This window comes from Anabrus simplex, chromosome 8, assembly GCF_040414725.1.
Source record: "Anabrus simplex isolate iqAnaSimp1 chromosome 8, ASM4041472v1, whole genome shotgun sequence".
NCBI classification, from domain to species: Eukaryota; Metazoa; Arthropoda; class Insecta; order Orthoptera; family Tettigoniidae; genus Anabrus; species Anabrus simplex.
The window spans coordinates 222,279,553-222,296,959 of NC_090272.1; the positions used below are offsets into that span (position 1 = coordinate 222,279,553).

The 17,407-nt window shown below is 43.1% G+C and overlaps 1 protein-coding gene across 4 annotated transcripts in view; it reads right to left on the bottom strand.

The window, feature by feature from the left end:
• LOC136879011 (scoloptoxin SSD14) overlaps positions 1-17,407 on the bottom strand; it is a 300,668-nt gene that overhangs the window by 52,881 nt on the left and 230,380 nt on the right. For all 4 annotated transcript variants that reach the window (XM_067152702.2, XM_067152701.2, XM_067152704.2 and 1 more), the window contains one exon: positions 12,118-12,316. In XM_067152702.2, coding sequence (XP_067008803.2) covers positions 12,118-12,316 — 199 coding nt within the window. The remainder of the gene's footprint in view (positions 1-12,117; positions 12,317-17,407) is intronic.

Here is a 17,407-nt window from a genome sequence, read left to right on the forward strand (position 1 = left end):
TACTAGGCCAACTGTGACTATCCCAATGACTGTGCATCACATCTATGGCATAACGTGTAAACATTTATATTCATCACTTATTTTTATTACTTACCGTATGTGAAAGGATCTTCTATTTTCCAGATGATCTGAGCTGCCACAAAGACAAAGTTTAACATGAAATAAAATACAGGTAATCTGAAACCTACAGATATAGTAATAACTCTAAAACTACGAAAGAGTTAGGTAGTAAAATATCAGTCAACGTCAGAATGAACAAATCTACATAAATTCACTTCACACATAATTAACAAGTAACACATTTCCTAGAAGTAAGCGTTCATAAAAAAATACCCGGGCAGTACCACAGCTATTTTTTACTATCAAAATAGTTTTTCAGTATTATTATTATTTAGCCGGCCCCGTGGTGTAGGAGTAGCGTGCCTGCCTCTTACCCGGAGGCCCCGGGTTCGATTCCCGGCCAGGTCAGGGATTTTTACCTGGACCTGAGGGCTGGTTTGAGGTCCACTCAGCCTACATGATTAGAATTGAGGAGCAATCTGATGGTGAGATGGCGACCCCGGTCTAGAAAGCCAAGAATAACGGCCGAGAGGATTCGTCGTGCTGACCACACGACACTTCGTAATCTGCAGGCCTTCGGGCTGAGCAGCGGTCGCTTGGTAGGCCAAGGCCCTTCAAGGGCTGTAGTGCCATGGGGTTTGGTTTGGTTTTATTATTACTTATCGTATGGCAAGTATACAAAAGAAAAAGAAAATTTATACTATATACAAAGACAAGAATGCTGGTAGCGTTCACATTTACAAATCAAAGTCCAGTTGCTGTAGTCATTCTAAGAAGGGGGGTGTAGCACTGATGACATCTTGGGCTGGTCCACTATACTTCCTCAGACGGCATTCCTCAATAATGTGCTGCACTGACTGGAAGGGGCTTTGCAATCACAGGCAGGGGATTCTCGAAGTCCCCACTTAGGTAGCATGGCCTGTTCTTAAAAGGTTGAGTTTAGACCATTGGTGTCTCTTCAGGTCCAGTCCAGTTGCGGGGTCTTGGATGCCTTGGTGTTTCACACATGCAGAGCTCCAGCTTTGATGCTATTTTTCCTGGATATTGAAGCCAGTTACATCATGCCATATTGGGTTCCTTGATTTAAGACGCAAAGGAGGTAGGTCAGTAAGGACCTCATGGATTGGGAGATTCTGTGGATGATCAGGTCAGAAACTCAAGTCAAGAAACAACATCATGAAGAAACTAGCTGGTACGACATGGGGAGCTGATGCATCCACACTACGCACTACTGCCCTCACCAGTGGCTGAATATTGTGCCCCACTGTGGCAACGTAGCGCTCATTCTAGGAAGATCGAAGTCCATTTGAACGAATGTATGAGAACCATAACAGGCACACTAAAATCCACCCCAATCCCATGGCTACATACTATCAGTAACATACCCCCTCCGGAACTGAGACGACAGGAAGCAACTATACGCGAGTGGTTTTTTTTCATTAACTACATAATATGAATGTCATTTTTCACTATTTTGGCAACCACTGAAGTCAGGAGTGGTGTCTTTAAAAGTAGGAAAGATCACAATATGAAGGTAAAGTTGGAATTCAAGAGGACGAATTGGGGCAAATATTCGTTCGTAAGAAGGGGAGTTAAGGATTGGAATATCTTACCAAGAGAGATGTTCAATAAATTTCCAGTTTCTTCGCAACCATTTCAGAAAAGACTAAGAAAACAGTAGATATGGAATCTACCACCTGGGAGACTGCCCTAAATGCAGATCAGCATTGATTGATTGATTGATTGATTGATTGATTGATTGATTGATTGATTGATTGATTCATTGATTGATTGATTCGAGTTCTGAAACAACAACCCGGCTATTCTGTCTGCTGGGCTGGCCCTGGCTCTAGTCACCTCACATGTTCACAAATACAGAACTGAAAATGGTGGAGAGACCAAGGAGGTGGAGCTGACATTCGCAATGCAACAATGCCAGACTACCAGGTGTATGCATAAGTCTTTTTCGATTTGTCTAGAGATGGCGCCAGCGAACAGTACGTAGCGTATGAATTTGATACATACGTCAGTTTGGTCATCTGACATTAACCTACCAACACACACAAGTTGAGTCTGCCAAACACTAGCGTCTGTGTTGTATCGTTCAATGATCATGTCGACGTTTGTGCCTGGAAAAGAACATTTATGGCAAGCCTTGCTTTTCTTATTTAATCAAAAGAAAAAGGCTGTGGAAAGTGATCGATTCCTGGTAGAAACATATGGCGAACACACTCCATCGATTAGAACACGCGAGACATGGTTTCGACAATAAATTTCAACGTGGTGATTTCAATGTGAAAGACAGTGTGCGCTCTGGTAGACCGCAAAAATGCGAAGACTCTTGAAGCCCGGCGAAACCGTTAATGCACAACGCTATCGCCAACAAATGACTATTTTAAATCATGCATTGATCGAAAGAATGGGCCAGCAAACATAACAAAGTGATTTTGTTACACGCCGTATCACCTTGAAATCGCTCGGATTGGACATCCATCTCACTGTCCCGACCTGCCGCCATCTATCACCTCTCCGCATCAAGAGGGTACGCACTCGCAGAGCAGCACTTCAGCAATTTCGAAGAAGTTGGAAAATGGTTCGACGAATGGTTTGCCGCAAAAAACAAGCAGTTTTCTGGGATGGTATTCATAACTTACCTGAAAGATGGAATAAGTGTGTAGAAGCCAATGGCCAATATTTTGAATAAACAAAAAATCAATTTCCCTTGGAAATTACGTGTTTTCTTTAGCACAAAAACCGGCAAAGACTTATGCATACACCTGGTATTACAATAAATACTGGACAGGGTGGGCCAGAAGTGTCTTTTAGGTTGAGAATAATGTTCATCCCTGCGTCTGTCTTCTGGTATAGGTCACTCAAATGACAACACTGCGTCACACCATGAAAATCCGGCATGTGATCGTGTTCTGTTTGGCTTATGGTTCTGGTGACTGCTGCCAAGGTGATACGGTTGTAAACATTTGTGTTATAATGGTGGATGCAAGCAGATTCACAATTGAAGAACTTCTTCTTCTTAACGTACGGAGGCATCAAAAGGAACGAACGGGTGCAGCTTTTCCAACATTAACGGCTCGCCGTAAGGTTATGATGACAGATGAATATGCTGTGTATGTTAACTCCCGATCTCGAAATATTTATATCTGGGCGAAAAAACACTCATTATTATGAAGAAATTAAGCAACACCCCCCTCAGCTTATGCTATGGGCCGGTGTTACCAGTGGCGTTATCATCGGACCGTATCTTCCATGGGTCTATGACAGAGGAATCGTGTCCGGCTCCATGGCTAAATGGTTAGCGTGCTGGTCTTTGGTCACAGGGGTCCCGGGTTCGATTCCCGACAGGGTCGGGAATTTTAACCTTAATTGGTTAATTTCGCTGGCACGGGGGCTGGGTGTATGTGTCGTCTTCATCATCATTTCATCCTCATCACGACGCGCAGGTCACCTACGGGTGTCAATTCAAAAGACCTGCATCTGGCGAGCCGAACATGTCCTCGGACACTCCCGGCACTAAAAGCCATACGCCATTTCATTTCAGAGGAATCGTATCACCACATGTTATCTCACTGGTGTTACCTGAACTCGACAAAGTTAGCCTGCTGAAAGGCGTAATTATGAAACAGGATGGTGCCCCTGGATACTGCTGACTCCTGTTTGAGACTGATTGAACAACCAGTTTCCGTTATGGATTGGACGTGGAGGGCCGCCCAGAAGCCTGGAGTTAACAAGTGCGATCATTGGCTGTGGTCCTTCTTAAAGGAAAATATTTCCGCAAATCGTATGACTTCCGTTGAAGAGTTGAAAGAAGAAATTATGGCAATCAATCAATACTGATCTGCATTTAGAGCAGTCGCGCAGGTGGCTGAGGAGGGTGTTGCTTAATTTCTTCATAATAATGAGGGTTTTTCGCCCAGATAAAAATATTTCTAGATCAGCAGCTAATATACGCGGCACATTCATCTGTCATCATCTGTTGTTTTCCTAGCCTTTTCTTGAATGATTTCAAAGAAATTGGAAATTTATTGAACATCTCCCTTGGTAAGTTATTCCAATCCCTAACTTCCCTTCCTATAAATGAATATTTGCCCCAATTTGTCCTCTTGAATTCCAACTTTATCTTCATGTTGTGATCTTTCCTACTTTTAAAGACGCCACTCAAACTTATTCGTCTCTTCGCTCACAGCTCGGAACATACCACTTAATCGAGCAGCTCGTCTTCTTTCTCCCAATTCTTCCCAGCCAAAACTTTGCAATATTTTTGTAACGCTACTCTTTTGTCTGAAATCACCCAGATTTTTTGGATTTTTTCCAGTTCATGAATCAAGTACACCTGTTGAGGGTCCCATACACTGGAACCATACTCTACTTGGGGTCTTACCAGAGACTTATAAGCCCTCTCCTTTACATCCTTACTACAACCCCAACACCCTCATAACCATGTGCAGAGAACTGTACCCTTTATTTACAATCCCATTTATGTGATTACCCCAATGACGATCTTTCCTTATATTAACACCTAGGTACTTACAATGATTCCCAAAACGAACTTTCACCCCATCAACACAGTAATTAAAACTGAGAGGACATTTCCTACTTGTGAAACACACAACCTGACTTTTAAACCCGTTTATGAACATACCATTGTCTGCTGTCCATCTCACAACATTATCAAGGTCACGTTGCAGTTGCTCACAATCTTGTAACTTATGTATTTCTCTATACAGAATAACATCATCCGCAAAAAGCCTTACCTCTGATTCCACTTCTTTACACATATCATTTATATACACTGACTGACAGAGCAAATGCAACACCAAGAAGGAGTGGTCAGAACTTTATGCCAATTGCAGGGTAGACTGACGTCACTGAGGTATGCTCATGATGTGAAATGCGCCGCTGTGCTGCGCACGTAGCGGACGATAAATGGGGCACGGCGTTGGCGAATGGCCCACTTCGTACCGTGATTTCTCAGCCGACAGTCATTGTAGAACGTGTTGTCGTGTGCCACAGGACACGTGTATAGCTAAGAATGCCAGGCCGCCGTCAACGGAGGCATTTCCAGCAGACAGACGACTTTACGAGGGGTATGGTGATCGGGCTGAGAAGGGCAGGTTGGTCGCTTCGTCAAATCGCAGCCGATACCCATAGGGATGTGTCCACGGTGCAGCGCCTGTGGCGAAGATGGTTGGCGCAGGGACATGTGGCACGTGCGAGGGGTCCAGGCGCAGCCCGAGTGACGTCAGCACGCGAGGATCGGCGCATCCGCCGCCAAGCGGTGGCAGCCCCGCACGCCACATCAACCGCCATTCTTCAGCATGTGCAAGACACCCTGGCTGTTCCAATATCGACCAGAACAATTTCCCGTCGATTGGTTGAAGGAGGCCTGCACTCCCGGCGTCCGCTCAGAAGACTACCATTGACTCCACAGCATAGACGTGCGCGCCTGGCATGGTGCCGGGCTAGAGCGACTTGGATGAGGGAATGGCGGAACGTCGTGTTCTCCGATGAGTCACGCTTCTGTTCTGTCAGTGATAGTCACCGCAGACGAGTGTGGCGTCGGCGTGGAGAAAGGTCAAATCCGGCAGTAACTGTGGAGCGCCCTACCGCTAGACAACGCGGCATCATGGTTTGGGGCGCTATTGCGTATGATTCAACGTCACCTCTAGTGCGTATTCAAGGCACGTTAAATGCCCACCGCTACGTGCAGCATGTGCTGCGGCCGGTGGCACTCCCGTACCTTCAGGGGCTGCCCAATGCTCTGTTTCAGCAGGATAATGCCCGCCCACACACTGTTCGCATCTCCCAACAGGCTCTAAGAGGTGTGCAGATGCTTCCGTGGCCAGCGTACTCTCCGGATCTCTCACCAATCGAACACGTGTGGGATCTCATAGGACACCGTTTGCAAACTCTGCCCCAGCCTCGTACGGACGACCAACTGTGGCAAACGGTTGACAGAGAATGGAGAACCATCCCTCAGGACACCATCCGCACTCTTATTGACTCTGTACCTCGACGTGTTTCAGCGTGCATCGCCGCTCGCGGTGGTCCTACATCCTACTGAGTCGATGCCGTGCGCATTGTGTAACCTGCATATCGGTTTGAAATAAACATCAATTATTCATCCGTGCCGTCTTTGTTTTTTCCCCAACTTTCATCCCTTTCGAACCACTCCTCCTTGGTGTTGCATTGTCACTGTCAGTCAGTGTATATAAGAAAACATGAAGGTCCAATAACACTGCCTTGAGGAATTCTCCTCTTAAATATTACAGGGTCAGATAAAGCTTCGCCTACTCTAATTCTCTGAGATCTATTTTCTAGAAATATAGCAACCCATTCAGTCACTCTTTTATCTAGTCCAATTGCACTCATTTTTGCCAGTAATCTCCCATGATCTTCCCTATCAAATGCTTTAGACAAGTCAATCGCAAAATGATCACTCGCGAAATGCTGCGCCGAGCAAGCAGACGCTCACGGCAGCTCCAAGAATGATGGTCAGCATACCGAGAGAGTTTGAAATGTGTAAGAAGATTCATTTCTGTCTTATTGCATTCATGCAGGCATTTAATTCTGTTAAATACAATTGTTTGCCTTTCATGTAGCTTCTTATTTAAACATTTTCGAGCGTGACTTCTGCCCACCTTCTCTTATACACTGAAATGAAATGGCGTTATGGCTTTTAATGCCGGGATTGTCCGAGGACAACTTCGGCTCGCCAGATGCAGATCTTTAGATTGACTCCCGTAGACGACCTGCGTGTCGTGATGCGGATGAAATGGTGATGAAGACGACACATACACCCAGTCCCCGTGCCAGCGAAATGAACCAATTTTGGTTAAAATTCCCGACCCCGCCCGGACCCCTGTGACCAGAGGGTAGCACGCTAACCATATAAGGGGTTGGGACTCTTCTGTGCCACTTGGGAAGAGCATCTTCAGCATATTAACATCTGTAAGGTACTGTTAAGCTCAGGTGACGTATACATCCATGCTACAAGAAATCTGGAAGAAGAAATAACTCTCACTACAATCTCTCAATGTCTCTCCATCTGACAATTTGTTACATCCTCGCCTAGAAATAACTGATGACAGAAAAGTGAGAAGAGCACAGAGAGAAAGGTCAGTCAGTGAGTGGTGTAACTTGCAGCAGAAAGGACGAGGTGTCCTGGATTCGAGACCATCAAGTCTTGTCATGTAATGAATGGCGTGAGGCAATTAAAACGACAGCAAACAATTCAGCAGCCTCAAGGAGATTGAAACTCTTGCGCATGTTCTGCGATCTTGTCCTTACGGTGAGCTTTTAAGGAATACGCGTCATAATAGCATCCGCTCGTTAATTGTGCCAGTGGTTTCCAGGTATTTGAAGAGGTTCATGGCTTAGTGGACAATGGAAGTCACAGACGGATCGACATCATTACCTTCAAGAATAAGAAGAGATGTTACATCATCGACCCCAATGTCCGCTTTGAAAGCCATAAGTCACAGCCCTCAAATGTCAGCCTCGAGAAGAGGAATATTTGCCTACCAACAATTTCTTACTACAGGGAGAAATACCAGCTAGAGGAAATCGACATAGTGGGTCTGATGATTGGAGCGAGGGGAACAATTCCTGTTCTTACCGCCATTTTTTGGAAACAGATGTAATTAAAAAAATACTTCTTGAGTATTAGTCGCCTTCTCTATCTGGACATTATACTTGTAACCAATAATCTTTACATACTGCTGACTGAATACTTCTGCCTTCTGAAGATCCTCGCATACAAACTCCCCTTGTTTATCGATGATTCCTAGAATGTATTTCTTGGGACCTGTTTATGCCATGATGTACTACCCTTCCATTTTTCACTAAAATTTGTATGACTGTCAATTATGCTTGCCAACATGTTATACTTAGCTGATTTCTTGGCTAGATTCAATTTCCTAGTCATCATCATAATCAGTCGGTTTACTCATTGCTGAGCGTCGTGACCACATCTCTTCACTTCATTAGTAACTGCATCCTTAACGAGATTTTTCCATCCTGAGCGGTCTTCAGCTCTTCTTAAGATATCGTGAAGAGGTAGACCGGTGATCTTCTTTGCTTGGTCTAACCATCTACTTGTTGTTCTGCCTCTTGCTCTGGTGCCTTCAATTTTGCCTTGTAGAATGGTATTTTCCAAATTGTCTCCCCAAAATGTGTCCCAGGAACTGGAGGTAACTTTCACTAACGCGGGAAGATAAACGTTTTGTGATGTTCAGTTCTTCTATAACGGAGGCATTTGTTCTTCTTTCTGTCCATGGTATACGGAGCATTTTCCGCCAACACTACATCTCAAAGGCATCTATTCGGTTCTTGTCACTAGTCTTCAGAGTTCAGGTCTCACAATCGTACAGGAAAAGAGAAAACACCAGTGATTCCACCATTCATATTTTCACTGTTTTGGATAATGCCCGGTTCTGCCAGATCTTTGTAAGTTTAACCATTGCGGCATGACCTAGGACAATCCGTCGTTATATTTCTTTATCACAATTTCCAGTGTTACTGATTATGGAGCCCAGATATACACAATCATTCACCAACTCCAGATCTTTCAGGCATCCTGTTATTTGGATTGTGATTTGACTTTGTCGGTTGATAACCATTAGTTTGATCTTTTTCATGTTAATTTCTAGACCAAAATCCGAACTAATGTTTGTCACTATAGAGAGCAATTCACCAAGATCTTGTCCAGTTCCTGCAATGAGTGTAGTATCATCAGCGAAGCGTAAATTGTTGATTTTCCTACCAAAACCAACCAACCAACCAACCAACCAACCAACCAACCAACCAAGACCCCGTGGCGCTACAGCCCTTGAAGGGCCTTGGCCTACCAAGCGACCGCTGCTCAGCCTGAAAGCCTGCAGATTGCGAGGTGTCGTGTGGTCAGCACGACGATTCCTCTCGGCCGTTATTCTTGGCTTTCGAAACCGGGTCCGCTATCTCACCGTCAGATAGCTCCTCAATTCTAATCACGTAGGCTGAGTGGACCTCGAACCAGCCCTCAGGTCCAGGTAAAAATCCCTGACCTGGCTGGGAATCGAACCCGGGGCCTCCGGGTAAGAGGCAGGCACGCTACCCCTACACCACTGATTTTCCTACCACCGATTGAAATTCCAGTATCCCAGCCATCCAGTGCTCTTCTCGTTACATACTCTGCGTAGATATTGTAGAGTTGGGGTGACAATATGCAACCTTGTCTGACTCCATTTGTCACAATGAAAACTTCTGAGCATTCATTGCATTATGACTGTTATAAAGACCTTTCAATAATGACGTTAAGTGTTTTGGGACTCCACATTCATTGAGCACTTCCCACAACTTGTCCCACTTGACACAGTCGAAGGCCTTTTTTTACAATCGAGGAAACAAATATAGGCAGGGACACAGAACTCGCGGCATTTTTCAATTATCTGCCTCATGTTTGTTATCCCTTTATAAGGCAGGATTTTTTGTTGGTTATGAGTATATTTTTTATGTTTCTTTTAATCCTGACTTGCAAACGAATAGGTTAGGACAGTTTTTAAGGCAATTTGCTCCTAAATTTGTTATATACGAGTAAAAATAGATCCATTCTGACCCACAACTTTCTGTACGTGGATGGTGGCTACTTATATAGCTTATGAACCCTGATGACAGACTAGGAGAATTTTCAGGATCATCTTATATGCCAATGTCATCAGTATCCATGGGATCAGCTGATTCAATCTCTGACACATTATCATGCAATACAGAATCATTGCTGCTTTTAAAACGAGTAGATATATCCATCACCCGAGTTCTGTATGCAAGAGAATCTTCAGCATCACTATCCCCACCTTCCTCGGAGTCGTATGCTTGATCTGCTGAAACAGCGTCTAGTAAGTCGAATAGCTCGTCTGCCGACATCTTATTTGCGTCGATGTACTTCGCCATGACGTACCGTATCTCGAAACACCGATAATAAAATACGGTTAGACAGATGTTTTATGGCAGCTGGATGCTGTAATAGTTATCATTTATAGCATGAACATAGGCCCAGGCCTACGGTTAAAAGTGAGGTTATGTTTCGTCACTTGCCAACTGGGATAAAGGCGGTAATATTATCTGAGCGGATAATTTCCCATACTAAAGTCGTATATTGGTTACATATATGTTTGTTTCTATGTGCATTTCTACCTCACACTATTCTATAACTGTAAGTGTTTCCTTTATAATGTAAAATAATTAGTTGGCAAGCGTAGTATTGTTTGGCGCAACGTCAACAAAACAACTTCATAAAATAATGTACTTGTGAAGAGATCTGCTAACCGTTGGCAGTCTGAATATCAGCTTTAGACACTGATATAGCCACCACTAGCAATTCAAATTCTGTTTGCTAGAAAAACAACATCGAATTCTCTCCAATACAGCATAACCACGTTTTCCCATGGGACCTCAATGGATAGGGGCAATATCCTTAGCCACTTCGATCGTATTCCAAACCCAATTGCTTTCACAGCCTTCATAATCTTCTTTGTGGCTTACTATTTAGCCACTATCCGTTCAGGCACGTGGCTTATGGTGATAAAGACCAATTTCATGGCAATTTGTTAACAATATGGACCTTTATACGGGGTGGCTAAATATTTAGCCACCAACCTATAAGGGGTTATTGACTCTCGTGTACCTTTACCTGCCACAAAACCTGCTTGTTCAGCAGAAATCTGAGATTGCAAGAAAGTGTTTAGTCGTCGACAATTTCCTAGTATGCTTCTTCAATTTCTCCTTACTTCCACAATCATTTCTATTTCTTACCAACCTGCACCTTCGTCTTAGTCTCTTTACTTTTCTGTTATAATTTAGTGGGTCTTTACCATTTCTTACCACCCTTAAAGGTACAAACCTATTTTCAAATTCCTCAATAATTGCTTTAAACCCATCCCAGAGCCTGTTGACATTCTTATTTACCGTTTTCCACCGATCATAGCTACTTTTTTAAAATTCCCTCATGCCTGTTTTATCAGCCGTATGGTACTACCTAACGGTCCTACTTCCTATCACATTTATTTTTAACTACGATAAAAACAGCTTCATGATCACTAATACCGCCTATTACTTCGGTTTCTCTATAGAGCTCATCTGGTTTTACTAGCACCACGTCCAGAATATACTTCCCTCTGGTTGGTTCCGTCACTTACTGATTCAGCTGTTCTTCCCATATTAACTTATTAGCTATCTGTTGGCCATGCTTCCTGTCGTTCGCATTACCTTCTCAATTGACATTTGATAAATTAAGATCTCCCGCTACAATCACGAGTGTCTCTGTCAGTTACACCGTTAGCGGAAATTGCTATCATGATGATAAGAAATCATTGTTACAATAAGGTTACCATCTACATTTCTGAAGTATATCTATTTCTCTTCTAAGAATGAATAAAATAACATAAAATATACCGAGCTCGATAGCTGCAGTCGCTTAAATGCGGCCAGTTTCCAGTATTCGGGAGATAGGGGGTTCGAACTCCACTGTCGGCAGCCCTGAAGACGGTTTTCCGTGGTTTTTCATTTTCACACCAGGCAAATGCTGGGGCTGTACCTTAATTAAGGCCACGGACGCTTCCTACCTACTCCTATCCCTTTCCTATTACATCGTCGCCATAAAACCTATCTGTGTCGGTGCGACGTAAAGCAACTTGCAAAAAAAAAAAATTAAAAATGAATATATAAGTATAGTTTGTCGCAAGACAGCCTCTGCATGAGATGAAGTATTACATAATTCTTTTTCTTTTTTTTCTATTTGCTTAACGTCGCACCGACACAGATAGGTCTTATGGCGACGATGGGACAGGAAAGGCCGAGGAATGGGAAGGAAGCGGCCGTGGCCTTAATTAAGGTACAGCCCCAGCATTTGCCTGGTGTGAAAATGGGAAACCACGGATAACCATATTCAGGGCTGCCGACAGTGGGGTTTGAACCCACTGATGCGAGCTCATAGCTGCGCGCTCCGAAGCGCACGGCCAACTCGGCCGGCCATAAAATAAAAACTGTGTTCTTGTTACTACTCACCTCATGGAATCGCTGGCCATAATCTCCTTCTCGTTATTCCGGAGGACAGCCTCCAGGTACGGAGTAACCTCTACGCCTTCTATACACAGCTTAATGGTGGGCTCTATCAGTTCTTCCCACCTGACATTACCACTCTTGTATTTCTGGAACGCTTCCCAGTAGCCCATCAGCTCTCCTGGCACTGCGACTGCCAAACCACCTACAAAATAATATAACTTGTTTGGAACAGATTTGCCAACATCTTGACTCAAATTTTCACCATTATATTTTATAATTAAGAAGCCTTCGTGGCTCAGGCAGTAGCGTGCCGGCCTCTTACCACTGGATAATACAATGGTTCAAATCCCAGTCACTCTATATGAGATTTGTGTTGAACAAAACGGAGGCAGGACAGGTTTTTCTCCGGGTACTCCGGTTTTTTCCTGTCATCTTTCGTTCCAGCAACACTCTCCATTAACATTTCATTTCATCTGTCACTCATTTATCATTGCCCCAGAGGAGTGCGACAGGCTTCGGCAGGCGGCACATTTCCTATCCTTGCCGTTAGATGGGGGCTTCATTCATTCCATTCCTGTCGAATGACTGGAAACAGGCCGTGTATTTTCATTTTCATTTTATAATGAAACCAAAGCAAACATCATGTCGAGGACTTAGCCTCCTAAGTGACCGCTGCTAAGCCCGAAGTCCTGCAGATTACGTGGTGTCGTCTGGTCAGCACGACGATGCAGGTAAAAATCCCTGACCTGGCCGGGAATCGAAACCGTGGCCTGCGGACAAGAGACAAGGGGCTGGCATATTTTATAATTAATTACAATTATTAGTTCAGGGCCGTGTTCTTTCACCTTTGCTATTTAATGTGTACACCAGGCTTGTCCAACGTGGCGCCCGGAGTATACATTTTTTGCACTCTCCAAATGCAGACTTAATTCCATCAACAGTTAAAAGTTTAGGATTATTTTTGAACACAGAAGTGATCGTTAAATTTCCCCCGGCATGCGAACAATTGTGATTCTCCTGTTTCTCTTCGTAGTTTTAGCTATACTCATTCCAGAGACCACATCCTACTTCAGAGTATTTTCTCCGGCGTTACGTGATTTAGAAATAGAGTTCACCGTGTAACTCTGACGGCTCCGTGCATTTCAATCTCTGCTTCCTATTGAGTGTCAGGCGTTTTAGAGAAAGACTGAGGGATGAGGTGACGGCTTTTGCCAGTTACAAAACCTTCCAGGAAACGATCGCATTGTGAATATTTTATCAATCCTTCCTTCTCAACACTTTTACGAAACATGTGCTGTGGAACAGGTACATAGTTTCACGGAGTCCTCAGTTCAATTCCGATTGTAACGTGACAAGAAGCAGTGTGCCAGTTATCTATAAATCTTTAAAAGTACTCAGTCAATATTAGCATACTTGTTTTTATATTTATTATTAATATAATTATTGTAATAATCGAACGGCGCCCGCGCCTCCACATCCAAAAGTCAGGTGCGCCTCAGTACATGAAAAGGCTGGATAGCCCTGGTGTACATCAATGATCAAAGTACATTTCCGTATACCAAAAAGTTCATCTATGCTGATCATGTCTGCCTGACAGCACAAACTTTGGATTGCATCCTATCTTACAAGACACACTGTATGAAACCAAACACAAAGTCTCTACGATAAATAGCGTACTTCGCAAACTGATAGGGAAAACTGGGGAGTCCATGCTCAGACACTATGTATAAGCGCATTAGCACTGTATCGTATCATTCACTTCATGAGAAACAGGTGATACATTGCTCTCATTTAGTCACACAGAATAACATATGGCTGTCAGGATCATATTTTCAGTATGTGCCAGGTAATTCAAAAATGCTACGAGAGAAATCGTCATTTATGCTTATGTTTAATAGACCTAGAGAAGGAATGTGCCAGAGTACCAGGGGACAATGATTAAGGATAGATTATTAAAATCAATCAAAGACATTTATAATTCATACACAAGAAAATGTAGCTTTGTAGTGATTAAATAGTAAAAAGTTTTAAAATGTCATGAATTTTTTTATTCCATTGGTTACATTTAGGAGCTTACTTATTTATTTATTTATTTATTTATTGCCTGTATACTTGTGACTTATTTTTCACTCACTATTATAAAAGTTACGACAAAATCTGACTGAAGAATATAAACATACCACCCGGTGTTTATATTAAATCTTGTGGTTTTATTGTTTCGATTAATTATAAGACATTATGTTTTTAAAACCTGAATTTCAAAAGTGTATTTTGTAAAAAATGATATTTCATTGTAAGTTTTATCAAAAATTTTCAAACACCGAAACTTGTGACTTATAGCGTGTGTGTGTGTGTGTGTGTGTGTGTGTGTGTGTGTGTGTGTGTGTCGGGGGTATATGGTTTAAAAGAGGGCAAAAACATGTCGGTATACGCTCCGGCACCTAACATTTTTGAAACTAAGCACTGACATAAACCATTATTAAATATAACTTCAGAGTGTGAAAAAAAGACTATTTCTGCATTTTAAACAGGATTAGGGTAAATAATAATAATAACACTGTTCATTAGAGTAAAACATTACTAGTAGGTAGCTAATAATGTAAATGACACAAACATGCCCGAATTTAATCTCTTAGTAGTTGATACTCGGGATAAGTGAATTTTCCTCTAAAATGGAGTTATAAAGTTGGATATTGTATGTACGCGAATACTCCGCCCATTTTCCCCCCGAATTTAATGAAGAAAATCACTGGACGTTGGGTATGCAACCCGCTGATCAGAATTGTCATGCGGTTTGCCTGCCTTCCCCTGATATTTGTAATCTGCTAGTTTCACCTGTATTGTAATGAATGTACGAAAACAAAAAGAGATAACGCAATTGGTCGTAGCGTTATGAGCGTAGTCCAATAAACTACCCAGAAGAAGAAGAAGCAATAAATGCACTCTGCCGTGGGCCGTACCATCACTTTTTTTCCTATTGTGGATAGAGTCCCAGATACCGGGCGAGTTGGCCGTGCGCGTAGAGGCGCGCGGCTGTGAGCTTGCATCCGGGAGATAGTAGGTTCGAATCCCACTATCGGCAGCCCTGAAGATGGTTTTCCGTGGTTTCCCATTTTCACACCAGGCAAATGCTGGGGCTGTACCTTAATTAAGGCCACGGCCGCTTCCTTCCAACTCCTAGGCCTTTCCTATCCCATCGTCGCCATAAGACCTATCTGTGTCGGTGCGACGTAAAGCCCCTAGCAAAAAAAAAAGTCCCAGATACTATGCAACAGCATGTGAAGATCATGATACGTTTCTCAAAACAAATGTACATAATTATGTTGGATTTATTTCTTGTAAATAAAACACAAATTACAGGCAATTTTTTAAAAATTTCTTATCCTAAAATAAGGGCGCGCGGAGTATGCGCGCACATTCTACTCATGATTTTCCATATTATTATTATTACGTACGTCGAGTCATAAGTCAAGGCAACTTTTTTTTCTCGCGAACAGGAGACAACGCGGAAAATCTAAGATATGCATTCGGAAACGTACGGTATGTACTTGCGTATGATGCCAATAGATGGTATAGGTAAACAACAGTGTGGGTCTAAGCATGCCCCCAAGTTCAGTGTGTGAGTGAGAGCGACACAAAATGGAGGACAACAAGCAGGAGCAACGATCGTATATCAAAATAGCAGTTCTCCGCGGCAGAAATGCACACCAATGCCACGCAGAGCTGCGGGAAGCATTAGGTGTGTATACCATGCCCTACAGAGGAGTGGCAAGGTGGGTGGAGTGGAGTGGAGTGGAGTGGAGTGGAGTGGAGTGGAGTGGAGTGGAGTGGAGTGGGTAGGTGGACAGCTCACACAGCAGTCATCGTTCGGCGTCGCTTACAACGGTGGGGATGGGAGGTTCTTCCACGCCCGCCTTATTCGCCTGATCTGAGCCCACGTGACTATGCTCTAATCCCCAAAGTCAGGAAGCCATTACGTTGACAACAGTTTGCTAACAAAGAAGACATCGTAACAGCGTTTCGGAGAGAGGTGTCACACGTTAGCGATACACATGCAGCGAATGGTATTCAGCGCCTGCCTCACCGCTGGAAACGCACAGTGAAAACCTTGGGTGATTATTTCGAAGGTCTGCAACCAGTGGAGACCTGTCATTTGTACGCAGTCTTATGTATTTGCTGTCTGGACCATAATAAAACAATGTTTACAAATGGCCTGTGTTCTGTCACTTTCCTACGAGAATCTCCTGAAGTCAGAATTTGTCTTCAGGCACTATGCATAAGTACATGCTCTATATTTCCAAATGCATATCTTAGATTTTCCGTGTTGTCTCCTGTTGGCGAGAAAAAGATAGTTGCCATGACTTATGACTCGACCCTCGTATTATTATTATTATTATTATTATTATTATTATTATTATTATTATTATTATTATTATTATTATTATTATTATTATTATTAATGGTATGGCCCCAGCCACTGTGTGCAAAGAGTTTGGTTTGACTTCATCTGGCTGCTTGCTCATCAATTTCAACGTTCCGATTGACTCTAGGCCTACTAGATGGCAGAGTGAACTGAATCTCCCTTGGACGTCTATGGCTAAATTTAATATCCTCATATTCGGGAAATTACTTTTCAAACAACAACAAAAACAACAACCACACACCTTTAATTGGGATGCATTAATCTGCCTCTACAATATAATCTGAGTAAGAGTGGAATGTTTCATAATTTCCTTCTGCGATTTTATGAAGCCTGAACTTGAGTTTCACTTTGAATGATTCGACTTCGGGATTTAAAATATCGTTGTGTCTAGATGTTGAAATTTTAAATTTAGCCTATTTATGTAAGAAAATATATCAGTGGAGTGTGCTGGGATGACTTCTCATTTCATATTGTAACGTGTTGGCGGGGTACATAAGTAAATAAGTGAGTACAGAACCTGGTAACGTCCTATTTCTAAGATTTATTAACTAAGCACTACAATTACAGATTTACCCACACACACAGACAATAGCCGAGCCACAACCTACACAAGCACACGGTTACACACTTACACGGTTCGCGCTCTCTCTCTTAGTTTCTCATGTCCCATCTACAATGACACACACACACACACACACACACACACACACACACGCGCGCGCGCGCGCGCGCGCGCGACATCAGGGAAACAGGAACGAGTCCTCGGCTCCAACAGGCAGACACTCTATCAGGCTGACATCTCAGCCCAAGCTATCACTGACTGCGCTCTTCGCTAACTCACACCAGCGAACTCAGTCTCGCTCTCGCTCA